Source organism: Cryptococcus neoformans, chromosome 8 (genome assembly GCF_000149385.1).
Source record: "Cryptococcus neoformans var. neoformans B-3501A chromosome 8, whole genome shotgun sequence".
NCBI lineage: Eukaryota > Fungi > Basidiomycota > Tremellomycetes > Tremellales > Cryptococcaceae > Cryptococcus > Cryptococcus deneoformans.
Window position 1 is genome coordinate 140,828 of NC_009184.1, and position 19,350 is coordinate 160,177.

Sequence of the window (19,350 nt, forward strand, 5' to 3'; positions counted from 1 at the left end):
CCAACAAATGATCGGTCGATTATATCAGTTGGTTTAGATAGTGGAGCTAATAATAAAAAACGTTATTACTCCAAGGTCGGCGGTTCGATCCCGTCATCGATCATTTCTTTTTACTTTTGTCAACTATGAGAACTTGCAATAAATAGTAGGAAGTCAGAAAAGTTAGGAGAGAACGGAGACAGGGGTCAATTGACGGGGAACGGAGCTTTCGATTAGACATACGACGTTAGACTTTTACTAATAAACATAGGCAGCAATGTGATGTTTCAAATATGTGCCTGGGCGGAGTATTTTTTATAAAGTGGGCATTCTGTTATCATTTATCGATTAGCCGGTCGGAGTTCTGATTTCCTGGAGATTGAAGATGAGTCGTGTCATAAATTCCGGAACCCAATGGCTCATTATCCGCCCCATGACCCACATGAACGGATGCAGTCTACAATAGAGACTTGAATGAGACAGAAATGACTTTTGTTCTGATGATATTTGAGGTTTGCGAATTGCGAGTTCTGGCCCGAAATGAAGGCAGGTGAATTTTGGGCAAGACACACCTCCACTTTTAAGTCATCCGGCGGGCCAACGTATTAACTCTCACTTGAACTCTCACAAATCCATCTCTCCCATAATCCATGCCCAACGATGGACGGTCTCAGACAACGGGATCGCCCGATCCTCGCACAGCCCATCCCCCATCCACCCCGCCAAAATCCTAATCCTCCTGCTCCTGCTCCCCAACGTACAATACGCAACGTACACCGATTCGTACAACGCTACATCAACCCCCTTCGACCACTCATTTTCGCCTTCGTTCTCGCTGTCTTCTCCCTCATCCTGGCAGTATCCATATTCTTTTCTCCGTTAGCTTTCGTTCATCGCCACCTCTCCCTACAGGACCCGACGAATATCCAAGATGTTCAGAATGGGTGGGTGGTTAAGTATCGCCTAGGCGAGGAGGAGAGTGAGCGGCATTTGAGAGATGGAGAAATCATAGGACACGCCGATTTTGGGGATGGAAGAAGGAGGGTATGTAAAGAAGAATTCGTACAACCGGAAAGTCAGGCGTTGGGGTGGGTGAATGTCATGCTTGGTAACGGAGGGTGAGCTTTTTGGTATCTTCATCTGTTAGCTTTTTATTCTGACGTTTTTCAGGCCGGAGCCAAACTTGAGCGGAGGTGAGGATATGCATATCAATCTTTCCTGTATCACCTCTCAGCTAACTATTATACTATCTTCATGGCGTGATGCTATAGGTATGATCCCGGCTGTCGCACCTCCATTCGGTATGACTCGCTGGTCACCCCAAACCCGCAAAAACTGTAAGCTCCTCCATCTCAATTATACTCTGTATACCTCTGTCTTCTAATGTCAATTATATAAGACGTTTCAATGTGCCCATACAACCAGACGGATACAAAGCTTCACGGCTTCATCGCTACCCACCAACCCGCCATTTGGATGGGTACGTTCCATTTCCCATTTCCTATTTACCTTTTCCCCTCCCTTTCCAGATACTGTACACCTGCCTAACAGCTTGCTTGCAATGCAAAACGAAATAGGCGAATCCGGCCCCGTAGAAATCTCTCCCGGTCTAGGTACTGCCATCGTCACCGATTTCGACAAGCGTGGTCTACCGTTCAAGGGGGAAGATGAATACGCCAGTGCCAACTATTATCGGAATTTGCTGGATGCGGGTGATAACGGTGAAATTGAAGTTGAGATGAGTGCCAGTACGTTCCCCTGTTTTCCATTTCGCTTCAGTGATTTGTCCAATAACCTAACCTTCACATTTGCCTTTTTGAATTCAGCTTCAAGAGTAGGCCACCTCCGCTTCACATTCAACCCCTCACTTTCTCCTCCCTCCTATTCCAACCCTTCGGGACCAACGGCGATACCATACATAACCCTCCAATCAAGCCGAGCCACATATCTCGTACACGGTGATAAACCAGAAGCCAGGGTACCCTATTTCCCGAAAGGATTTGTTGAGATTGATGTTGAAAAGCAGGAGGTAAGGGGTTGGAACGATGAGCGGCAGGAGTGAGTTCATTCATCTCCAACTCTTGGCTTGCACCTCCCCTTTCTTCTGGCCTGAAGCACATATATCTCTACTAGTATTATACACGGTTCACGCTAATATGGCCAAAAGCCACATCCTAGTGGGTACCGCCCTCCCCGCATCAAACTTCAAGGCCTACTATGTAGCCCGATTCTCCAAACCTTTCAAAACATTTGGCATTTCCCATCACGGCCATATAGAGAGGGGTGTCGGAGAAACAAGAGGGGAAGGAGAGGTGTTGGCCGGGTGGGTAAGTTTTGAAGAAGAGGCGGTGACAGTGGATGTAAAGGTGGGAGTTAGTTTTATCAGTGTTGAACAAGCTGGCCGGTGAGTTTCTCTTGTCCTTTCTTAATAGCCTCTTCTATCCTTTGCGCCTCCTTCTGTTCGTCTCACAACCCGCTCACCCGCGACAGCAACATCGACCTCGAAATCCCACGCACTCAGTCCCTCTCTACAACTTCTTACCAAACCCGCTCCTCGTGGGCCGAGAAACTAGATCGTCTGTCCGTATCGGGCGCGACACCCCAGAATTTGACCGTGTTGTATACGTCGGTGGCGCATACGCTTGTTTACCCTTATGAGATTCATGAGTTTGTGCCCATTGACCAAGATGCGGAGGGAGAGTGTGAAGGGGAGGGAAGGGGAAAAGGCGAATGGCAATACTTTTCCGGATACCTCAACCACCCCACCCGTGGTTTATCCTACTCTGGCTTCTCCCTCTGGGACACTTTTCGTGCCCAAACCGCTTGGCTCCTCCTCCTCACGCCTTCGATTGTACCTTCAATGCTAGCCAGCATGCTACAAGATTTTAGAGAAGGGGGCAGGCTACCCATGTGGAAGAATTTGGTGGAGACGAATATTATGGTGGGGACGCATGCGGATGCCGTGCTCGCTCAGGCGATGGAGGTGGGTGTCAACGATTTTGGAGGGTTTGGGAAGAACGAGATGTGGGAGGCGGTTAGGGAGGATGCGTTTACGCCACCTGAGAGGGATACTGAGCTTAGGTATGCACTTCCCCCTTTCCCCCCCTTCCTCCGTTCTTTTTTTTCCAAAGCACTGGGACATTAAGAAGAAGCAGTCAGGAATCTGATCCATTATTTGCTATAGGTACTTTGACAGAGAAGAAGGTACACCCCAAGAAGCACGAGCGGGATTGACTGAATACATGGCGTTAGGGTATGTCGCGGCGGATCTACATTCTGAAGCGGGTAGTCGGACTTTAGATTACGCCTGTACGTACCCACCTTTCTTTTTCCTTCCGCTTCGTACTCACCCCCAGTGTCTGTGTGTCCCCTTGAACAAATATCTACGATAAAAGATGACGACCACGCCGCCGCCATCATCGCCTCCCACCTCTCCCTCCCCTCCTCAACCATCGACCTCCTTCGCAACAGGTCATTATCATACAAGAACATGTGGAACGCCGAGACAAATTTTATGGAGAGTAGGAATAGTGATGGATCTTGGGCTGGGGAGGATGCAGGTTGGACAGAGGGTGACCATTGGGCTTATAGCCTTGATGTCATGGTAATTTTTTTTCTTTATTTTTCCTTGGCTTTTCTGTGGGCTTTTGGCTAAGAAAGGTGGGAATAGCATGATGTGCCAGGGCTAATTGAGTTGATGGGTGGGAACCAATCCTTTATCGACTTTATGAACCGTCATTTCGATGAAGGGCACAACCTACACACCAACGAGCCCTCTCATCACATTGTACGTCTCCCTTGGATCCCTATCTTTCTTTAAATCACTCTAAACATTTTATGTCCCTTAGCCATATCTCTACATGTTCGCCGGTGCTCCATACAAAACTCAAGAATGGGTCCGCTCCCTCGGTCAATCCGAGTATAACCACACCGCAACTGGCCTATCGGGCAATGAAGACTGCGGCCAAATGTCCGCATGGTACATCTTTTCTGCGCTAGGCGTTTATCCTGTTGATCCGGCAAGTGCGAAGTATGTGCTCGGAGCGCCATTCTTCGATAAGATTACTTTGCGATTACCAAAGGCACCTTGGTATGACGGGGATGATACTGGGACGGAAATGGTATGGGAGGTGGTAGCGAAGGGGGCGAGCCAAGGGAAAGTTTATGTAAAGTCTTTGAAAATTGATGGGCAAGAGATGGAAGGGGTGGAGGTAGGACATGACGTTTTGGTAAGAGGAGGTAAATGGGTATGGGAAATGGAGGAAACGCCTCAGGTTTGGGGAATGTGAGAAAGAAAAAAAGATGTTACATAATTGGCTAGTTTCATAGTAGAACGAGACAACAAACAAGAATCAAGAAGTATAAACATACGCATTATTTGTAAAAGTTTGTGATAAATGATAAGTTCGTGTGGTACCGTATGGTAAACTGACGGTAGTCCAGTCAAATATAGAATTGCGTGGGCAAAATGTTGCTTTCTATACAGCAATCTCATCAGAGGCTGACAAAGCTTAATAATGCGTTTCATAAGACTCACCAGCTTCCGTCCTCATATCCTCCTGGTACATTTATATCATCGCAAGCTGTTCTGGCGACAGTTCTGGTATGATTTCACCCAACTTATTCAATGTCACCTTTCTGTCTTCGCGAAGTTTCTCTACCCTCTTCGCCGCCTGATCTTCCGGTATCCCTTTCTTTATCAAAGTCTCCACCAGATCCAACACTCTCTTCCTCCTACGATAGAATTTTCGCTCTGAATCGTCCTTGAACCGCTTGCCCTTTTTACGTTTCTTTTCCGACCCTTCATACACTGATCGGACAGGAGGCTGTCCTTCCAAACCTACTGTGTATTCCCTCCAAAGATCAGGGACCGTCTTGACTTCACGCGACATGGTAAAGCAGGAATTTGAGGATCCAGGAGAAGGATGAGTTTGTGATGTTGAAGCTTGAGATTTCGTCTGAGCATGACCGACTAGAGGTTCTGAAGGGGGTGGAGCGTGTGCTGCTGGTTGTGATGGTTGGTGTGCAGGCTGTTGATGGGGATGTGTATGGTTAGAAGAAAGAGTTGACGTAGATGCAGAGCCTTGTGCAAAATTGAACAAGCTCGAGTGAAGCGTATTAGGCAACGAAGAAGTTGGATCCGAGCCGGGAGGAGCTCCAACATTTGGCGCTGACATATACCCGTTCACGGCAGGAGGCATCCCCCATCCCTGTGGCGTTGCGTGGACGTTATTTGTGTTCGAGTTGGGAGCACCATTTGGAGGTTGAGATTGGGGATGGGCGAGTTGCGATTGTTGCTGTTGTTGCGATAAAGGTTGAGCCTGCGCCTGTATATTCCCATCTGTATAGTTCATCGAGAAGATAATCCCCTGCATCGCTTGCCTCACAGCGCTTTGCACCATCATTCCCATACTCTCATTTACCGCCTGTCTGACAGCCTGCTGGACCATCCCCGTTATACCTTCGTTTACAGCCTGCCGCACCTGCTCTGCGACTCCGGCGTTTGCAAGGCGGACGGTCCGTTCGAGATCTGTAAGCGCCTGAAGATGATTTTGAGCTTGGGTCTGCTTGAGGGATTCGATCTGGTCATAGATGCGAGAGAAGGCAATGGAGAGGTTATGATTGAGGGAGTTGGACGGGGACGGTGGCATTGTCTGGAGATTGTTCATGGGAATTGCGTGCTCGTCCATGGGCATGGCCAGTGGGTGGGTCATGGCGGCTGCTTCTTTGCCCTGGCGTTGCGGAGAAAGAAGAGGACGAAAGAGACGTTCGGCTGAGATTCCGAAGATTCATTATTGACTTCTCCCGCGTCCGGACAAATCTCCGCCGCGGAGTAACATTTGTGGCATAGGTCCAGTCGTGGCTTGATTCCCACCGTATATCTGCACAAAATGTTCGTTTACAACGTACTGACCTGGAGCGGACAAGGATCAACTTGCTATGATTCCTCCTCGATTCGTACCACTGTCAAGTCGCTACATAACGCGGCTGAAGACATATATAAGACATAAGAGTTAGGACAATTAACATGAAGGCCAAATGGGATATCATTAGTAAAGAGTAGAGCAGAAACGGGAATAATCAAACCAACTTCTTCAATCTTGATCTTAATAGCAAATTACATTTCACATGTATAATTATATATCTTCTAGCTCTCCCAACTGAATAAAATAAACAAATATATTGTCCGTGTTAAGCAATTACATCTTCTATGCTTCCTTCATCCACGCAAGCGGCACATGGTCCTTCTCCATCGCATTTCTGATCTTTCTATATTCCTTTTCTTCAAACTTGATTTCTTCACATGCCTTCATAAAGTGCGCAGGGAGCAGCAAACTGTCCTGAGGGAGGTTGTGAAGGTAATTGAGGATGATATCGTGATTTGGTGGCAGGCGGAGGAGACGATCTCGAGAAAGAGAAAGAACGGCTAGCGATGCGACGAGGAGGAAGCGGGTACCTGTGCGCGTGGTTAGTTTGGATAGATATAACAAAAGTGAAATTGAGACTTGCCTTCACATACCACCGCGTCAATTACACGGAGGGCAGTAGGCCAAGGTAAGCATCTGATGAACAATTGTCCAAACCACTTCCCAAGGAACTCAACCGCTATAAATCAACTTAGCCTTTTTGTGTCAGTAATAGAAAGATCAATTACTCACGTTGCAACCCAATCTCCTTGAACAATTTTGCCAACTTTGGCTCCGCCGAGCTCAACAGCTTTTCAAATACCCCAGCCTCAATCTTCAAGCCAACTTTTTCTTTCCCATAAAAGTCCTTCAACACACTGTTCACCAGCCCGCTCAAAAGCCAGAACGAGTCCTCAGCAACACAGTGGATGAGGAGCGCTCCCGCAATCAATGCCATCTCGGGACGATATCCGTCGGGCGCGAAATGCGAGTATGCGCGGAGGATGTAGCGGAGGTCTTGCTGTCCCGGACAATTGGATTCGGCGAATATAGAGTGGTCCGGATAGGCTCTGTCCAAACGAATTTAGTTTACCCATTCTATAGTATACTGGGGGGATTGACTCACGCCAAAACATCCTGCTCAATTCGTTCATCCTCTGGCCTCTTATCATGCTCCAACAACTCATGATACAATCCCGGCACCCTCGCTAATAGCGCTTTCGCCATGAACCACGCCCAAACCTTACCTCTCAAAGAATTGGGGATACCAGCTTCCAATACAAGTTTCCGAACCTTTTTAGGTGGGCCGTTTGCAGGAAGAGGGGAGGATGTTATTGACAGCTATACCAAAAATCAGTTCTGTTAGGGACATAAGAGTACAGATACTCACCCATTTGCTTTCGATAGCACGATGATTGCCCGGCGCGCTTCTCGACTGGAAAATCTCTGGAGTCGGACTCTTCTCCTTCAAGAATCCCCATTCATCCGTATCATACAAGGCTCTCGACGAATAAGCCGAACTCGAGCTCACACTACACATCGTCGGCCTTCTCTTCAAATCTTCCACCGCCCCCTTTGGCGCATTCCTTTGCCCTTGAAACTCGGAGCTGCTAATCCTGTAGATAGTATCAAGATTAGGCGAACCAGTCGGTGAAAATGATGATTTTTGAGGATGAATGAGTTGGAAATCCATTCCATCCGCTTTGACCGTCTCTTCTGCAAAGTCCTTATGGCTGACCGGACTTGGGAGCGTTCTTGAGCTCATTTTCTTTGTGGGTCTGGAAGATTTGGAAGATTTAGAGGAGATAGGGAAAGTGGCTGATTGGGAGGAAGCGGGCGGTTGAATAGGGGAGACGACAGAATGCTTGGTGCTGTTTCCCCTGGAAAGGACTGACATACCGGGAGAATGAGGGGATTGGGGAGAGAGTGACGTGGTAGATGGTCCGAAAGATGATTTGAACAGCTTTCGGTGGTTAGATTGCTGTAGGTTAGGCGATGGACTCGATGATCCTTGGCTGTTGGAGGTATTGATGGACAGCGCCGACGGTGTAGACGACTTGCGCCCAACGCCTAGCGTTTTCGCGACAGAAGATGAGAAACTCCTCGATCTGGGTCGCATTGAAGGTATAGGTATCTCATCCTGAACGGTATCATGCCCCGAGAGAGAAGAACTTATTGTTGTAGGGGATGTCGTACGTGCTGTAGGCTCTGTGAAGCTCCTACCAGGTGCAGGGGGATGGATGTGCGCGGGCATAGCAGGAGTTTCAAGATTCACGGGCGAAGCCAGCGGAGAAATCACCCTTTTTTCCTGATTGGGAAGGGGAAAACCAAGACCGACCCCTGGAGCCCCTGTTGATTGGACGCCGTGGGGCATAGGGACTGCGGTGGGGATTCCATCCTTGTTGATCAAGAATGTGATTGGCACTGGACCATGGGCAGAACTCAAATCGCCATTCATCCTACCCACCAGCGTTAATCCCTTCGACTTGCGACCCTCCTGCTGACGTTCACGAGATGCTTCTACAGCACTACGTGTCGCGGCGATGCTATGCGGTGATGAAGGAGAACCGGGCATCCAAGGAGAGTTTAGAGAAGGTGAGGGGAAGGGAGATTGGGACAGAGAGGGGCTGGGGGAAAAATTGGGGTGACGAGGAGGGATAAAAGCAGGAGTAGGGATTGGCTTGGTGTCGCGGTGGACAGACGAATGAGGATCATCGTTTTCAGAAACAGGAGTGACCACGGAGCAAGAATTGGTGGAACTACATTTACTGGATGTTTTCACCATCTCAATGGGTTCCGCAGTCACCGGTGCTTGGGCTGCCTCCCCAGAGGATGTTCCTTCTGAAGCCTGAGACTCTACCACCGGGTTTTTGGGTGTGTCTTCAAAGACGTTGAGTGCAGATGGAGTGATAGGCGAGGGGTAATCGGGGCCTCTTGGTGTCATTTCGTCAACCTTGAGCTCCTTTGCTTTTTGGACCTCTTCTGGGGCGATTACAGCTTGCGCGCTCCTCAAAGCATCTACTACTTTTTCCTTTATATTCTCGTCATCCACCTCGCCCTCACTGCTCCATCCTGCGGTCCGGTGCAGAGGCGATCCACCTCCCCTGGCCGAGCTGGGCGATCGCTCACCAATTTTCATCAAAGGACCGTACATACTCTCACGAGCATAGTCACCATAGATATCCCATGATCGGTCAGAGTCATACTCGCTCTCTTCTCGGTCAGGGGGCAGCGAAGGCGAGAGCAGGTCAGGCGAAGGCTGGCGAGTGGGGATATCCATCATGGACCCTCCAATACCTCCTACATCTTCGTTGCTCGTGCCCGAGTCTTTCCTTTCCCTATCTTCCTTGCCCCCATCTCCCGCCTTACCATTGACAGACGAAGAGGGGGATTGCCGATAACGCGACTTGGGAGGTCGAGGGGGAGGAAAGAAACTGTCTGATCTTGGAGAGCTGGACCCGGGCGATGACAAAGATAGCGCAGGAGATATCTGAGGAGACTCTGACTCGAGCTCAAAAGGATCAGAATTACGCTTGAATTCGATCAACGGCGTGTCGAGCGCATCATTCTGTTCAGGCTTGATTCCCTGGGGAGGGGAAGTCGGCGGTGGAGGTGATGGTGCCGTGAGGACCGTGATTGGGAGAGACTCTCCTTGTGGCTTGTCGAGGACGGGGCTGACATTCGCACTGCCACTAGCCAGGGTGACGAATCGTAGGTTTTCCCTTCGAACCCATCCGACGACGCCCTCGCACGACGCGATCAATACATCGCCTAGGTCACGAAGGATGATAAGGTGGTCATTCTGGATGTACATCAGCTGGTCAGGCTCTTCGGCCACACAGTCTGTGAGACTGAACATGTTTGTGAGCTTCTGCGACAATGTGCGCGCGATGTGTTAGAGGGACGTACGCGATGGCTGAGCCGAGGCCGCCCCTGTTCGCGAGCTGTGTGAGGGCGTTGAGCTCTCTGAGGTCGAGGTACGGCATGGCAGCGTGTGAGTATAGGATATGAAGATGGCTACAGGATATGTATGGGGATATGAGCGTCGAGAATGGGGCAGGGAATAAGATTTGGCGTAAGACCAGCAGGTAAATTAAATTAATACAGCGACAATTTAGAAATGCACAAACAAGACATCCGCGCGCAGGAAACAGGGACGTGATCGAGTTACGTAAATTGGGTATTTACTTTTGACTTGGAAACAATAGCCGGTTTTACCGCCCGCCAACCAAATTCGCCAAGTTTTTCGGGCCGGGGCTTGGCCTCATTTATTATGTACAACGAATGCAGTAATGCATGAAAGAGTTTCATTCTCGTAATTGCAGAGTATAGTGTAATGGAAGGAAGAGGTTGAAAGAGTGTTCATAGCGTTGAGGAAGATGATTTCCCACAAAGGTACCTATAGTTTTGGCGATACGACTTGTTCCTGTTTACAAATTGGTACATGCGCGATGGTGATCAAGCTACAGATTACAAAGCCCGATTGTCTATGAGAAGAAGTGTCAGTCCTCCTCCTGCGCCTATAATGCAGTCCTCTTCCCACTTATCCAAGACGGTTGCAACTCCGACACTACACTCAATAACAAGAGGCCAAATAAGTTGCTGTCGCTGCCTCGCGCATCGTTCACTATCCGGCTAGCTGCAACTACGTCGAGAAGAGTATAACCGTTCCCAGTAGGAGCATTCTCATCGTTCTTGGTAGCATGTGAAATTATACATTTGCGGGAATTCCTGGATACAGTCTTACACTGATGTGTAGCTTTAGATTGAGGTACGGCTTTGGGTTGGGCACTTGTTTTAGATTGGGATTTGCCTTTTAATTGAGAAGCTTTGGGTCGGGGCGTGGATTTGATCGGTGATTCGGCTTTCGGTGGTTGAGCTTTGCCATTCAGTTGAGCTTTGGCTTTATGTCGAGGTTTGACCTTGGGTTGAGGCTCAGGTTTAGTAGGGGATCCAAATGCTGCCTCGTTCTCACGTTCCGTCGCGCACCCAGTCATAGGCCTAAACGCCGACTCGGATGCAGGTGGTCCAGGTTTGGTCAGGCTTTTGTCAGGGGCAGGAGAACCAGAGAGAGACTTTGGAGTAGGGTAAAGAGACAACGGGGAAGTGAACGGGACGCTGTTAGGCGCCTTGGGTGACTGGGAAATGAAAGTGTCCACAATGGGCGAAGCTGTTATAGGTGAAGGAGCATTAGACATCGCAGTGTCGGCATCACTACAAAAACAGAGACAAGTCCAAGTTAGCTGTGTTTTTTCTTCAAAGTGGTTCCATTGACACACCTTTTGGAGCGTGTGTTGACCATTTTGAAGTGTCAGTATATGGCAGCGAGTTACGACAGTGGAGATGGGAAAGTACAGGCAAAAGCGATGAAGGCGGTTGGTGGGAAGATGAAGACTTGTATGAAGGAGCTTTACTCACCGAGTATCGCGCTTTATATGCCCTGCACATTTCTATAACCGCCCGAATGGCTGAGAACAGCGGTTATATGGAGAGCGATTAACATTTATGTACAAGACGAAGATGGTTCCAAAAAAGTCGATATCCGCCTGCTGGACTTTGGTGCATCCGCTGTGGGAACTCACACCAAAGGAGGGTGTGAGGTCATTTGTGGTCTTGGTTGTGAATTTTGCTCGATCTACTGGAGCATCGGACGTTCATATGTTTGTTGTCATCACTTACATGATTGGCTTGCATATGGTCTGCAGACGCCATTGGTAGAGTAATTCGCCATTTGTTATGTATTGAGAGATACGATGGACATAAATTGAAAGGGAATTATGAACAAGATCAACGCTTCCGTATAAGCTCTGCCTGTGGTCTGCGACGGACTTTGATGGTACTCCGCCTGCGCGCAAATTGAACCACCTTGCTGCCGTCCAATCATACACCGCTGCCTCTCTCTTCGGAAAGGCATCTCCCGTTTCTTCTGCTAGCTTTTATCTCTTCAAGATCTTTGACAGAACCTGTGTACGGTAATACCTAAGTAGTTAAGTCTATAAGCTCCTCCTTCATATAACTTGATAATGGCATCCATCAGTCGGTAAAGTTTCCCCTCTCGCGCACGATGGCCTAAATAGTGGCGGGTGACATGAGGAATGAAGCTGGCGCTGATAGCTCACTTCACAAGGAGCACTGTTCCAATATCTGATCGTCCATGTTCGTGGTATCAAAAGCTAGAGAATCATGATTCTCGCATGGCGAATTTTTTGTGTGTCTACATAGTCTCTTGGTCTAGTTAAAATATCTACACCGTCAACAATTTCACACTTCTGAATGCGAGGCCCAAAAACTCGGTTGGTATGCAGGTATATAACGGATGATACATTGCCTTAATCTCGGCCTAACCTGATCCTTCCCATCTGCCGTCTAATCTCTTTCCTTGTTTGCACACACACACCATCACCACCCCGCCTATTGTCCCAACATCCTCAATCGATCAGGATGTATTCCCGCCCCAGCACCTTGAGGAACCTCTTGCGTGGGTGTGAACGTCCCTTGTTGTCCCTGCTGTGGCATCCCCATCGGTGATCCTTGTGCTTGTGCCTGAGCAGGAGCAGGAGGCATCCCCATCCCCATCGGTGGTCTAAACGGCGGCATACCGGGGTTCGGTGACGCGGTGTTAGGTGGGAAAGGGGGCGTGCTCCCCATACCGATACCGGGTGCGGCACCGGCAGAAGCGTTGGGAGGGAGGAAAGGCGGCATGGTAGGGGGAGGAGCACCGGGTGCTGAGGATGGGGGGAAAGGAGGACGGAAGGGGGGTGTACCGGCTGTAGGGGGGAAAGTGGGGAATGCTCCGGGAGGAGGGGGGCCGGGATAGCCTAAAATGTTGTCATGGTTAGCCTTGGCTATGGACGAATTTTAAAGAGGGAGGATTATTGAAACGTACCAGGCTGAGTAGCCAGGGGATTCATGAACCCCGCACCCAACCGCATACTCGGCGCCATCATCATCTGATTTCTACCCCCGCTTTCGTGCTGTTGGATAATTTGGTCAATCAGACTCTGCGCTTGGTTCCCTCCCAGGCCGGCAAAGTAGTCTCGAACATTGGCGACATGATTACGACCCGAATTGTGTGCTTTGCGGGCGTTCATAGAGTCGTGGGTGAGGTAGCTACGAGGATTGTCAGCTTGTGTCCGGGATAAGGAAAAGGAGAACGCACATATCGCAGTAGTCGCAGTAGTATTTCCCCATCTTGAGCGATGCTTTTTTGGCAGGTGGATGTGGTTATAACAATATTGACGATATCAAGACGCTGGTGGTATGGACAATGGTAGTGATCAAGAATGACAGCGCGCCTACAAAACTGGTCAGGCGTGGAAATTGAAGGTCATGCCTAAATCTTTTAATTTGAGGGCGCCTAGCTAAACCTCCACCTGATGTTGTTGTTCCTTGCAGCTCAACGTCGCAGACAGCGAAGCCCATCGATGGATCATTTCCAAGACTGTCTCCCATTTTATTGTCCAGTACTCTACCAGCAAGTCGCTTTTATGGTGAAAGCCTTGCCAAAACCCTGCCAGGACTGGGACTGGGTCGGTACAGAGGTCCGAACGCCAGGTCAGATCACGCTCGAACATCGACGGCGTGCAGCTGGGCTTGTTACAAGCGTCGTTTGTCCTCGCGACCTCACACACCTTGGAAGAGAGACTACCAAGGATGATAGTGAGGTAAAAGGGAATGGAAAAGGAACTGGGGAGAAGAAGGGCACAGGATGTAGAGCAAAAAATTGCAAATCGAATTACATGTGTTACAATAACCTTGGAACGGAAAAGGTAAACTAAGGTTACTGATCGGCTGGGAGCTAACAGTGCAGCTTTTGGAACCTGATGCGAAAGCAGAATTCGTTATTTCAAACCTAGGAGATGTTCCACAAGAGCGTAATGGGCCCGCTGGTTTAAGAAACCTCGGGGCGACGTGCTATGTAAACCTTTTCTTTCCTCTCCGTGTACTTGCCCCATTCTAATAAGCTTCTCAGGCAAACGCCTTCTTGCAATTGTGGTTCCACAACGTGCCTTTTCGTAATGCAGTCTATGCTTGCGTGACTACAGAGGTCGGCCTTTTGCGTAAATGATCAGGAAGATCGTTGACAATGTTATGATATGAAAATAGACCACACCACTCTACCAATTAGCTCTCATCTTCGCTAAGCTGGAATATGGCGAAAAGAATGTAGTGGATCCCATGGGTCTGATAGACGCTCTGCGACTCAATATGGGTGATCAACAAGATGCAGCCGAGTACATTCTTACTCCCAGTCTCGCACGGGTCGTAGGCTGACAACACGATAGGTTCTCAAAACTGTTCATGTCATTGATCGCATCAGAATTCTCAAAACATTCCGACCCTAAACTCAAAACGTTGGTTAAAGATCAGTTTGAAGGGACAATGCAGTATATTACCCAGTGTGAATGTGGGTACGAAAGTATCTCTGAGAGTAAGCCCTTTTTACTCCCCAAACGCTAGACGTTCCTCCTGATTTTGGGAAGCCACTTTCCTCGAGATTGAACTCTCGCTGAAAGACAATACAACCCTTCAATCCCGCCTGGACGAATTCACATGCCCTGAAATCCTTGATGGGGACAACAAATACTCTTGCCCCTCCTGCCTCTCTAAACGCCGTGCAACCCGTCGTCAGCTGCCCGTCACCCTCCCTCCCGTTATCCACTTCTCTCTTCTCAGGTTTGTCTTCGATCTCAAAAGCATGTCGAGAAAGAAGAGTAAAGCGTCGATAAAGTATCCGAAAGAGGCGGTGCTTGGGAATTCGGTATATGAATTAAAAGGAATTATATCTCATCAAGGGACAAGCGTGAGTTTGGTCTGTAGGAGATGGTATTTTGAAACTGATTACGGCTCCTAGGCGTATCATGGTCATTTCGTTTGCGAGACATATGATGAAAGCAATGATACCTGGTATATCTGTAACGACGAGTTGGTGCAGCCTAAACCTGTCCGGCCGCACAAGAAAATCAAGCTTGAGAAACCTGGCGATGACAAGGGCAAGTTAGAATCATCCAAAGATGCCTACATGCTCGTCTACAAACGGCGAGATGGCCATGTGTCTCCCCAATTTCCACCAGCGATTGTCATGGAGAAGGTTAAGGAGGAGAATAGAGGGTTGAGGGAAGAATTAAATAAAGTGGGGGTGAGGAAGGAAGTTTTGGAAGATGAGTGGGAGCATCTAAAGGGGGCGAAGGTGGATGTTATCAGGGATCTTCCTGGGGCATGTTTTCTTCCTTCTCTTTACTGCCCACTGATACGACTATGGCTAACTTTTTTTTTCGATAGACAGACTACATTGTTCCTCGCGACGCCCTCGCCAAATGGATCCAGTCTCCCTCCTTTCAAGATCTCTACAAGCCATTCGACTACTCATCCATCCTCTGTGCTCATTCGCAAGTGGATCCCCTCAAATCTTCTGATATACGTACAATATCCGCGCTAGCTCATGATAAACTTTTGTTATATACTTCTCTTCCCGAGATCGACGTCTGCCTAATATGTGTTGCGGAAGGCTTTGTCGCAAGGTCGAGTATAACGGAGCAGCAGTCGGCGCTTGAGGCATTCGACGAACTCAATGCCAAGGCCGAGTTGGAAGAAGGGGGTGAAGAAGAACGGTGGTGTCTTCCCAAAACGTGGCTCATCCACTGGCGAACAGGCAAACTTCCTCCTCAAACCTTGCCCACACACTCTTCCTACACCCTCTTATGCCCCCACAACGCCCCCTTACCTTCATCTTCCGCCCCGCCCGTCACCTTCATAACCTCCTCTGCCCTTTCCCTCCTCCACTCCATCTTTGGCTCCTTCCCTTCGTTCCAACCCGGAACACCCCCCTGCCCCGAGTGTTCCTTCGAGGCAGACCAAAATGCAGAATCGTTGGCACAATGGAAAACGGATGTGAAGCTTGATAAATCTATCAAACGGCACCTTGACCCGCGGCCGCCTGCTTTTGGATTAGATTATTATGTACTTCCAAAAGAGTTTATTGAGAAATGGGAGGTGTATATGAAGACTCCAGGGGGGGAGAAGCCAGAGTTGGATATGGGTCTGGGACGAGGGAGATGTGAGCATGGATTGTTGGACTGGGATCCGCAGATGGAGAAACCGAGGGTGATTAGTGAGATCGGATGGGAGATGCTTTGTCAGAAGTAAGTCATTGGCGGGAAGAGTGACCATTCCCTACTTTTATGTTTCCGTCAAAGAAAGAAAAAAGGCTAATAATTGATTGAAGGTACGGTGAGAAAGAGCCAATTAAAGTACAATTTGGTGCCAACCCCCCGGAAGGAAAGAAAGTGAACATTGCTTCTTTCACTCCTGCTGTCTGCGAGCCATGCAGGATTATCAGGTAAGTTCAACTGCACGGCCTTGGATATTGCATGGCAGGACAGCTGACCTTGGATGGGTTAAAGATTATCATCATACGACGAACTCGAGATACCAATCGTCTTCGCTCCTGGGCCGCCCACATCTTACAGCACCCCCGCCTCTACAGGCAATACCAGCGGGTCAAAGTCAGGATCAGGATCAAGCCGTAACACATCAAGGACCCTACGGTCCCGGCTTAAAACGCTATACATCCAGGCCACGAGACAAAGTACAATCAAGGATCTCAAAGTATCCATTCTTTCTCAAACAGGAATCACCCCGCTTCTCCAGAAGATTTATTACAAACGTCGAACCCAACCCCAAGAGCAAGAGGAATGTTCGGGGAAAGGGAATGAAGAAGAAAAAGAGCTAGATAATGATTTGACGATTGGCAAGCTGGGATATTTGAAAGGGGAGGAGTTGATATTGGTTGAAGTGAAAGAAGAAGGGAATCTGGATGATGATGATGACATTGTAGATGGAGGTAATGGAGGCAAGGGAAAAAATGGAAAGAATGAAGGATTCGGAGGGACGGCATTGTTGGCGAGGATTGCATGTCCGGATTGTACTTATGAAAATGATGGGGCAGCGGAATGCTGTGAGATGTGCATGAGAGTGAGTATTTTCCCCCAGGCTTGTGTTGCCACAGGACGCTTTGCTAATGGATTTGCGGAATTTTTTCTAGCCATTTAAATATGATTGAACGTTGATCCGTTATGGGCATGGCTCAGGAGTTCACGAGAAGTTGTTATGCTTTACGAACCATCCTCTCCATTACATACATGTATAGATTGCAAACCATGCTAAGATTGTATAAACAGGATATGTATGACAGTATTCGGACTTGCTCTCTTTATACCCCCGGAAGCGATTACGCGCAGGAAGAGAATCGGCGAGTAACCATCTTGGATCTGGCGAGTAACTCCATCGAATGTTCGGCCCTGCAAGCATGGGTGGAGACTACTGGTGGGATGACGGAAGAGGATGGCGAGTCAGGATGGGAGGAATGGATTGTGGCTTTCAAGGATGCTGCGATGTCGTTAGAATGGACGATGAAAGAATTTCGTTCACTTTACCGTCTGCAATTCAACAAGTTGGTCTACTTTCAATCACAAGCTACCCAACATCGCCGCCATTTGATGGGTACCGACCTCTATCCCAGCGACAAGAATATGGCCGATTTCTATCGCACTGTTTGTCCTAAGAATCTGTTCCTTTGATGACAAAGCGGAGTTTAACAATGGAAGTTTGAATGAGGTTCGTACTCAACTACAGTTAGAAGTTAGCAAGTACTTGGAGGCGAAAAAGGAGCAGCCTGCACCCACTCGTGCCAAGGCTCACAATCCGGTGACCCCACAGACCCAACCCACACCTGGCTCACCCTGTCAGCTATTATTTATTATCAACCTCAAAATCTTTTACCTTACTATCTCTCTCCAGCTGGTAAACACATTCGCGAAATCTTCACCAATAAGAGCCGGTGCAACGACTGCAGCCAAGTTGGTCACAACTACAAAACCTGTCCAAAGCGACTCTACTCGCCCGGTATCATCCGTCCGATAAAAATCGTCCAAATCCTCGTTACTCACCTTCAACGCCATCACCCCTTTATATCCACTTCTCTTTCTGCATCTTCTTTTTAGCGATCGTCTTCTCGTCCAGCTCCTTCTTCACATATTTCATCTTAGGGTTACTCTGCTCTCTCATAAGCAGCTTTGGCCTATGTCCATCTTTCTTCCTCGGACGTGCCAGATCTATAAATCTAATGTCTTTTAGATGCATCCAAAACCACTTTTCTATGACTTGGAGTCCACCTTTGCTGACAGCATAGTAAATCAAAACGAGTAAAAATGCCATTGTTCTTTTCATTGAACAAAAAGCAATCTCTCAGAATAGTTCAAATGTTACAGATGAAGATCTCTTGTCCGAATATCTGATATAAGCTGATAAGCTGATCGTGTCTAAATTGATACACCACCCTAAAAAACAACCTAGATATACCCACCCTTCCTTCCAATATCTACACTTTGACTCTCCAGCGCATTCAGATACTTCTCCAGCTCCCATTCCTCCACCTCGTCCGTACCAGAGGTGGCGCCCGTTGAACCCGTCTCGCCCGTCACGATCGAATCGCACCCCTTGGAGACTGATGACCCTAAGCTGCAACCGCTCATCAATGAAGGGGACGGGGAATGTTTGAGGTTGAGAGTGGACGGTACGATAGGGTCTTCAAATTTGGTGCTCGACTGATTCACCGAGGTTGACATCATGTAGGTATGATTGCCTCCACCACAAAAGGGAGGTGGAGTAGAGTTATCCGTTTGCCTTCCTCTCCCTTTGACTTCATCATACTGCGTACGCAAGACGCTCTGCAGCCTCACCCCATCACTTGGTCCGAACGTACCCGTATGGACATCATAATAACTCGTCACAGTACCCAAACTCATCTTTCCCAGAGGTGGACGGCTCTGGCTCTGATTCTGCATTTGAAGTTGCGCCGCTGGACCTGCATCTCCTCGTGGGGCTTTCGAAAGTTTGCTCATCATGTTCAGTTTACTCATCTTGTTCATCTTGTTCATCTTGGATTTTACACCGATAATGCCATCCAAAGGTGGACGAGGTGGGACTGGTAAACCTAGCGCGTTGGTATCTTTGCTATTCAACGGCGTCCCCGTCCCCATAATATTCCCAGGTGCCAAAGATGCCTTGGCAGTCCGCAATTTCCTGGGTGCTCCGATTCCGTGCCCCAGAGTACGAGGTGAGCCGGAAGAGGGTACGAGACCGTTCAACAATCGATTCTTGCCATAACCATCTACAGTTTGATCCTTGTCTTTGCCGTTGGCGCCTCTGCGCGCTTTGACTGTGAGAATAGGAATCGTCTTCTCCCGGGCAACAATTTCCTTCTGAACGTTGGGAACGGGACTTGGGCTGTGATCGGTAAAGCCGGCAGGGAGGATAGAGAGAGAGGTAGGGATGGAGATGAAAGTAGATGCAGACGCGTTGGTCAGACGAGACGAAAGTGAAACAGGCGGGGATGGTAAGGAAAACGATTCTATAGACTTGATTGAGCCTTGTGAGTTTGAAGAATCAGGTTCGGGACTGAGGC

General features: G+C 48.6%; 7 protein-coding genes and 1 non-coding gene across 8 annotated transcripts in view; 3 read left to right on the forward strand and 5 right to left on the reverse strand.

Annotated features, from left to right (window-relative positions):
- Nucleotides 1-13: 13 nt before the first annotated feature.
- On the forward strand, nt 14-103 carry CNBHt060. The gene is given in 2 exon segments: nt 14-53; nt 67-103. It is a non-coding gene; the product is annotated as a tRNA-Ile (tRNA).
- A 536-nt stretch (nt 104-639) lies between these two features.
- Nucleotides 640-4,268, forward strand: CNBH0560 (hypothetical protein; the record flags this gene model as incomplete). Its single annotated transcript, XM_768916.1, has 12 exons — nt 640-1,097; nt 1,150-1,172; nt 1,251-1,316; nt 1,379-1,459; nt 1,557-1,727; nt 1,806-2,037; nt 2,147-2,383; nt 2,470-3,060; nt 3,176-3,288; nt 3,375-3,583; nt 3,650-3,766; nt 3,828-4,268. The coding sequence occupies 12 exons, from the start codon at nt 640-642 to the stop codon at nt 4,266-4,268; spliced, it is 2,739 nt and encodes a 912-aa protein (XP_774009.1).
- Nucleotides 4,269-4,547: 279 nt separating this feature from the next.
- On the reverse strand, nt 4,548-5,693 carry CNBH0570 (hypothetical protein; the record flags this gene model as incomplete). The annotated part of the gene is made up of 1 exon (XM_768917.1): nt 4,548-5,693. The coding sequence occupies one exon, from the start codon at nt 5,691-5,693 to the stop codon at nt 4,548-4,550; it is 1,146 nt and encodes a 381-aa protein (XP_774010.1).
- Nucleotides 5,694-6,188: 495 nt separating this feature from the next.
- On the reverse strand, nt 6,189-9,871 carry CNBH0580 (hypothetical protein; the record flags this gene model as incomplete). Its single annotated transcript, XM_768918.1, has 6 exons — nt 6,189-6,436; nt 6,490-6,585; nt 6,639-6,955; nt 7,012-7,226; nt 7,276-9,736; nt 9,795-9,871. 6 exons carry the CDS (start codon nt 9,869-9,871, stop codon nt 6,189-6,191), a joined length of 3,414 nt encoding a protein of 1,137 aa, XP_774011.1.
- Nucleotides 9,872-10,405: 534 nt separating this feature from the next.
- Nucleotides 10,406-11,187, reverse strand: CNBH0590 (hypothetical protein; the record flags this gene model as incomplete). Its single annotated transcript, XM_768919.1, has 2 exons — nt 10,406-11,099; nt 11,165-11,187. 2 exons carry the CDS (start codon nt 11,185-11,187, stop codon nt 10,406-10,408), a joined length of 717 nt encoding a protein of 238 aa, XP_774012.1.
- A 1,109-nt stretch (nt 11,188-12,296) lies between these two features.
- On the reverse strand, nt 12,297-13,076 carry CNBH0600 (hypothetical protein; the record flags this gene model as incomplete). The annotated part of the gene is made up of 3 exons (XM_768920.1): nt 12,297-12,703; nt 12,772-12,995; nt 13,045-13,076. The coding sequence occupies 3 exons, from the start codon at nt 13,074-13,076 to the stop codon at nt 12,297-12,299; spliced, it is 663 nt and encodes a 220-aa protein (XP_774013.1).
- Nucleotides 13,077-13,372: 296 nt separating this feature from the next.
- Nucleotides 13,373-16,947, forward strand: CNBH0610 (hypothetical protein; the record flags this gene model as incomplete). The annotated part of the gene is made up of 11 exons (XM_768921.1): nt 13,373-13,654; nt 13,696-13,803; nt 13,858-13,932; nt 13,992-14,119; nt 14,171-14,316; nt 14,369-14,688; nt 14,740-15,081; nt 15,168-16,027; nt 16,111-16,224; nt 16,289-16,859; nt 16,930-16,947. The coding sequence occupies 11 exons, from the start codon at nt 13,373-13,375 to the stop codon at nt 16,945-16,947; spliced, it is 2,964 nt and encodes a 987-aa protein (XP_774014.1).
- A 1,288-nt stretch (nt 16,948-18,235) lies between these two features.
- The window catches only part of CNBH0620 (hypothetical protein), a gene marked incomplete at both ends in the record, with an annotated part of 2,665 nt that continues 1,550 nt past the window's right edge, over nt 18,236-19,350 (reverse strand). Inside the window, 2 exons of the mRNA XM_768922.1 lie at nt 18,236-18,579; nt 18,649-19,350. The exon at nt 18,649-19,350 is cut by the window's right edge and continues 644 nt beyond it. Of these exons, the coding sequence (XP_774015.1) occupies nt 18,236-18,579; nt 18,649-19,350 (1,046 nt within the window). The remainder of the gene's footprint in view (nt 18,580-18,648) is intronic.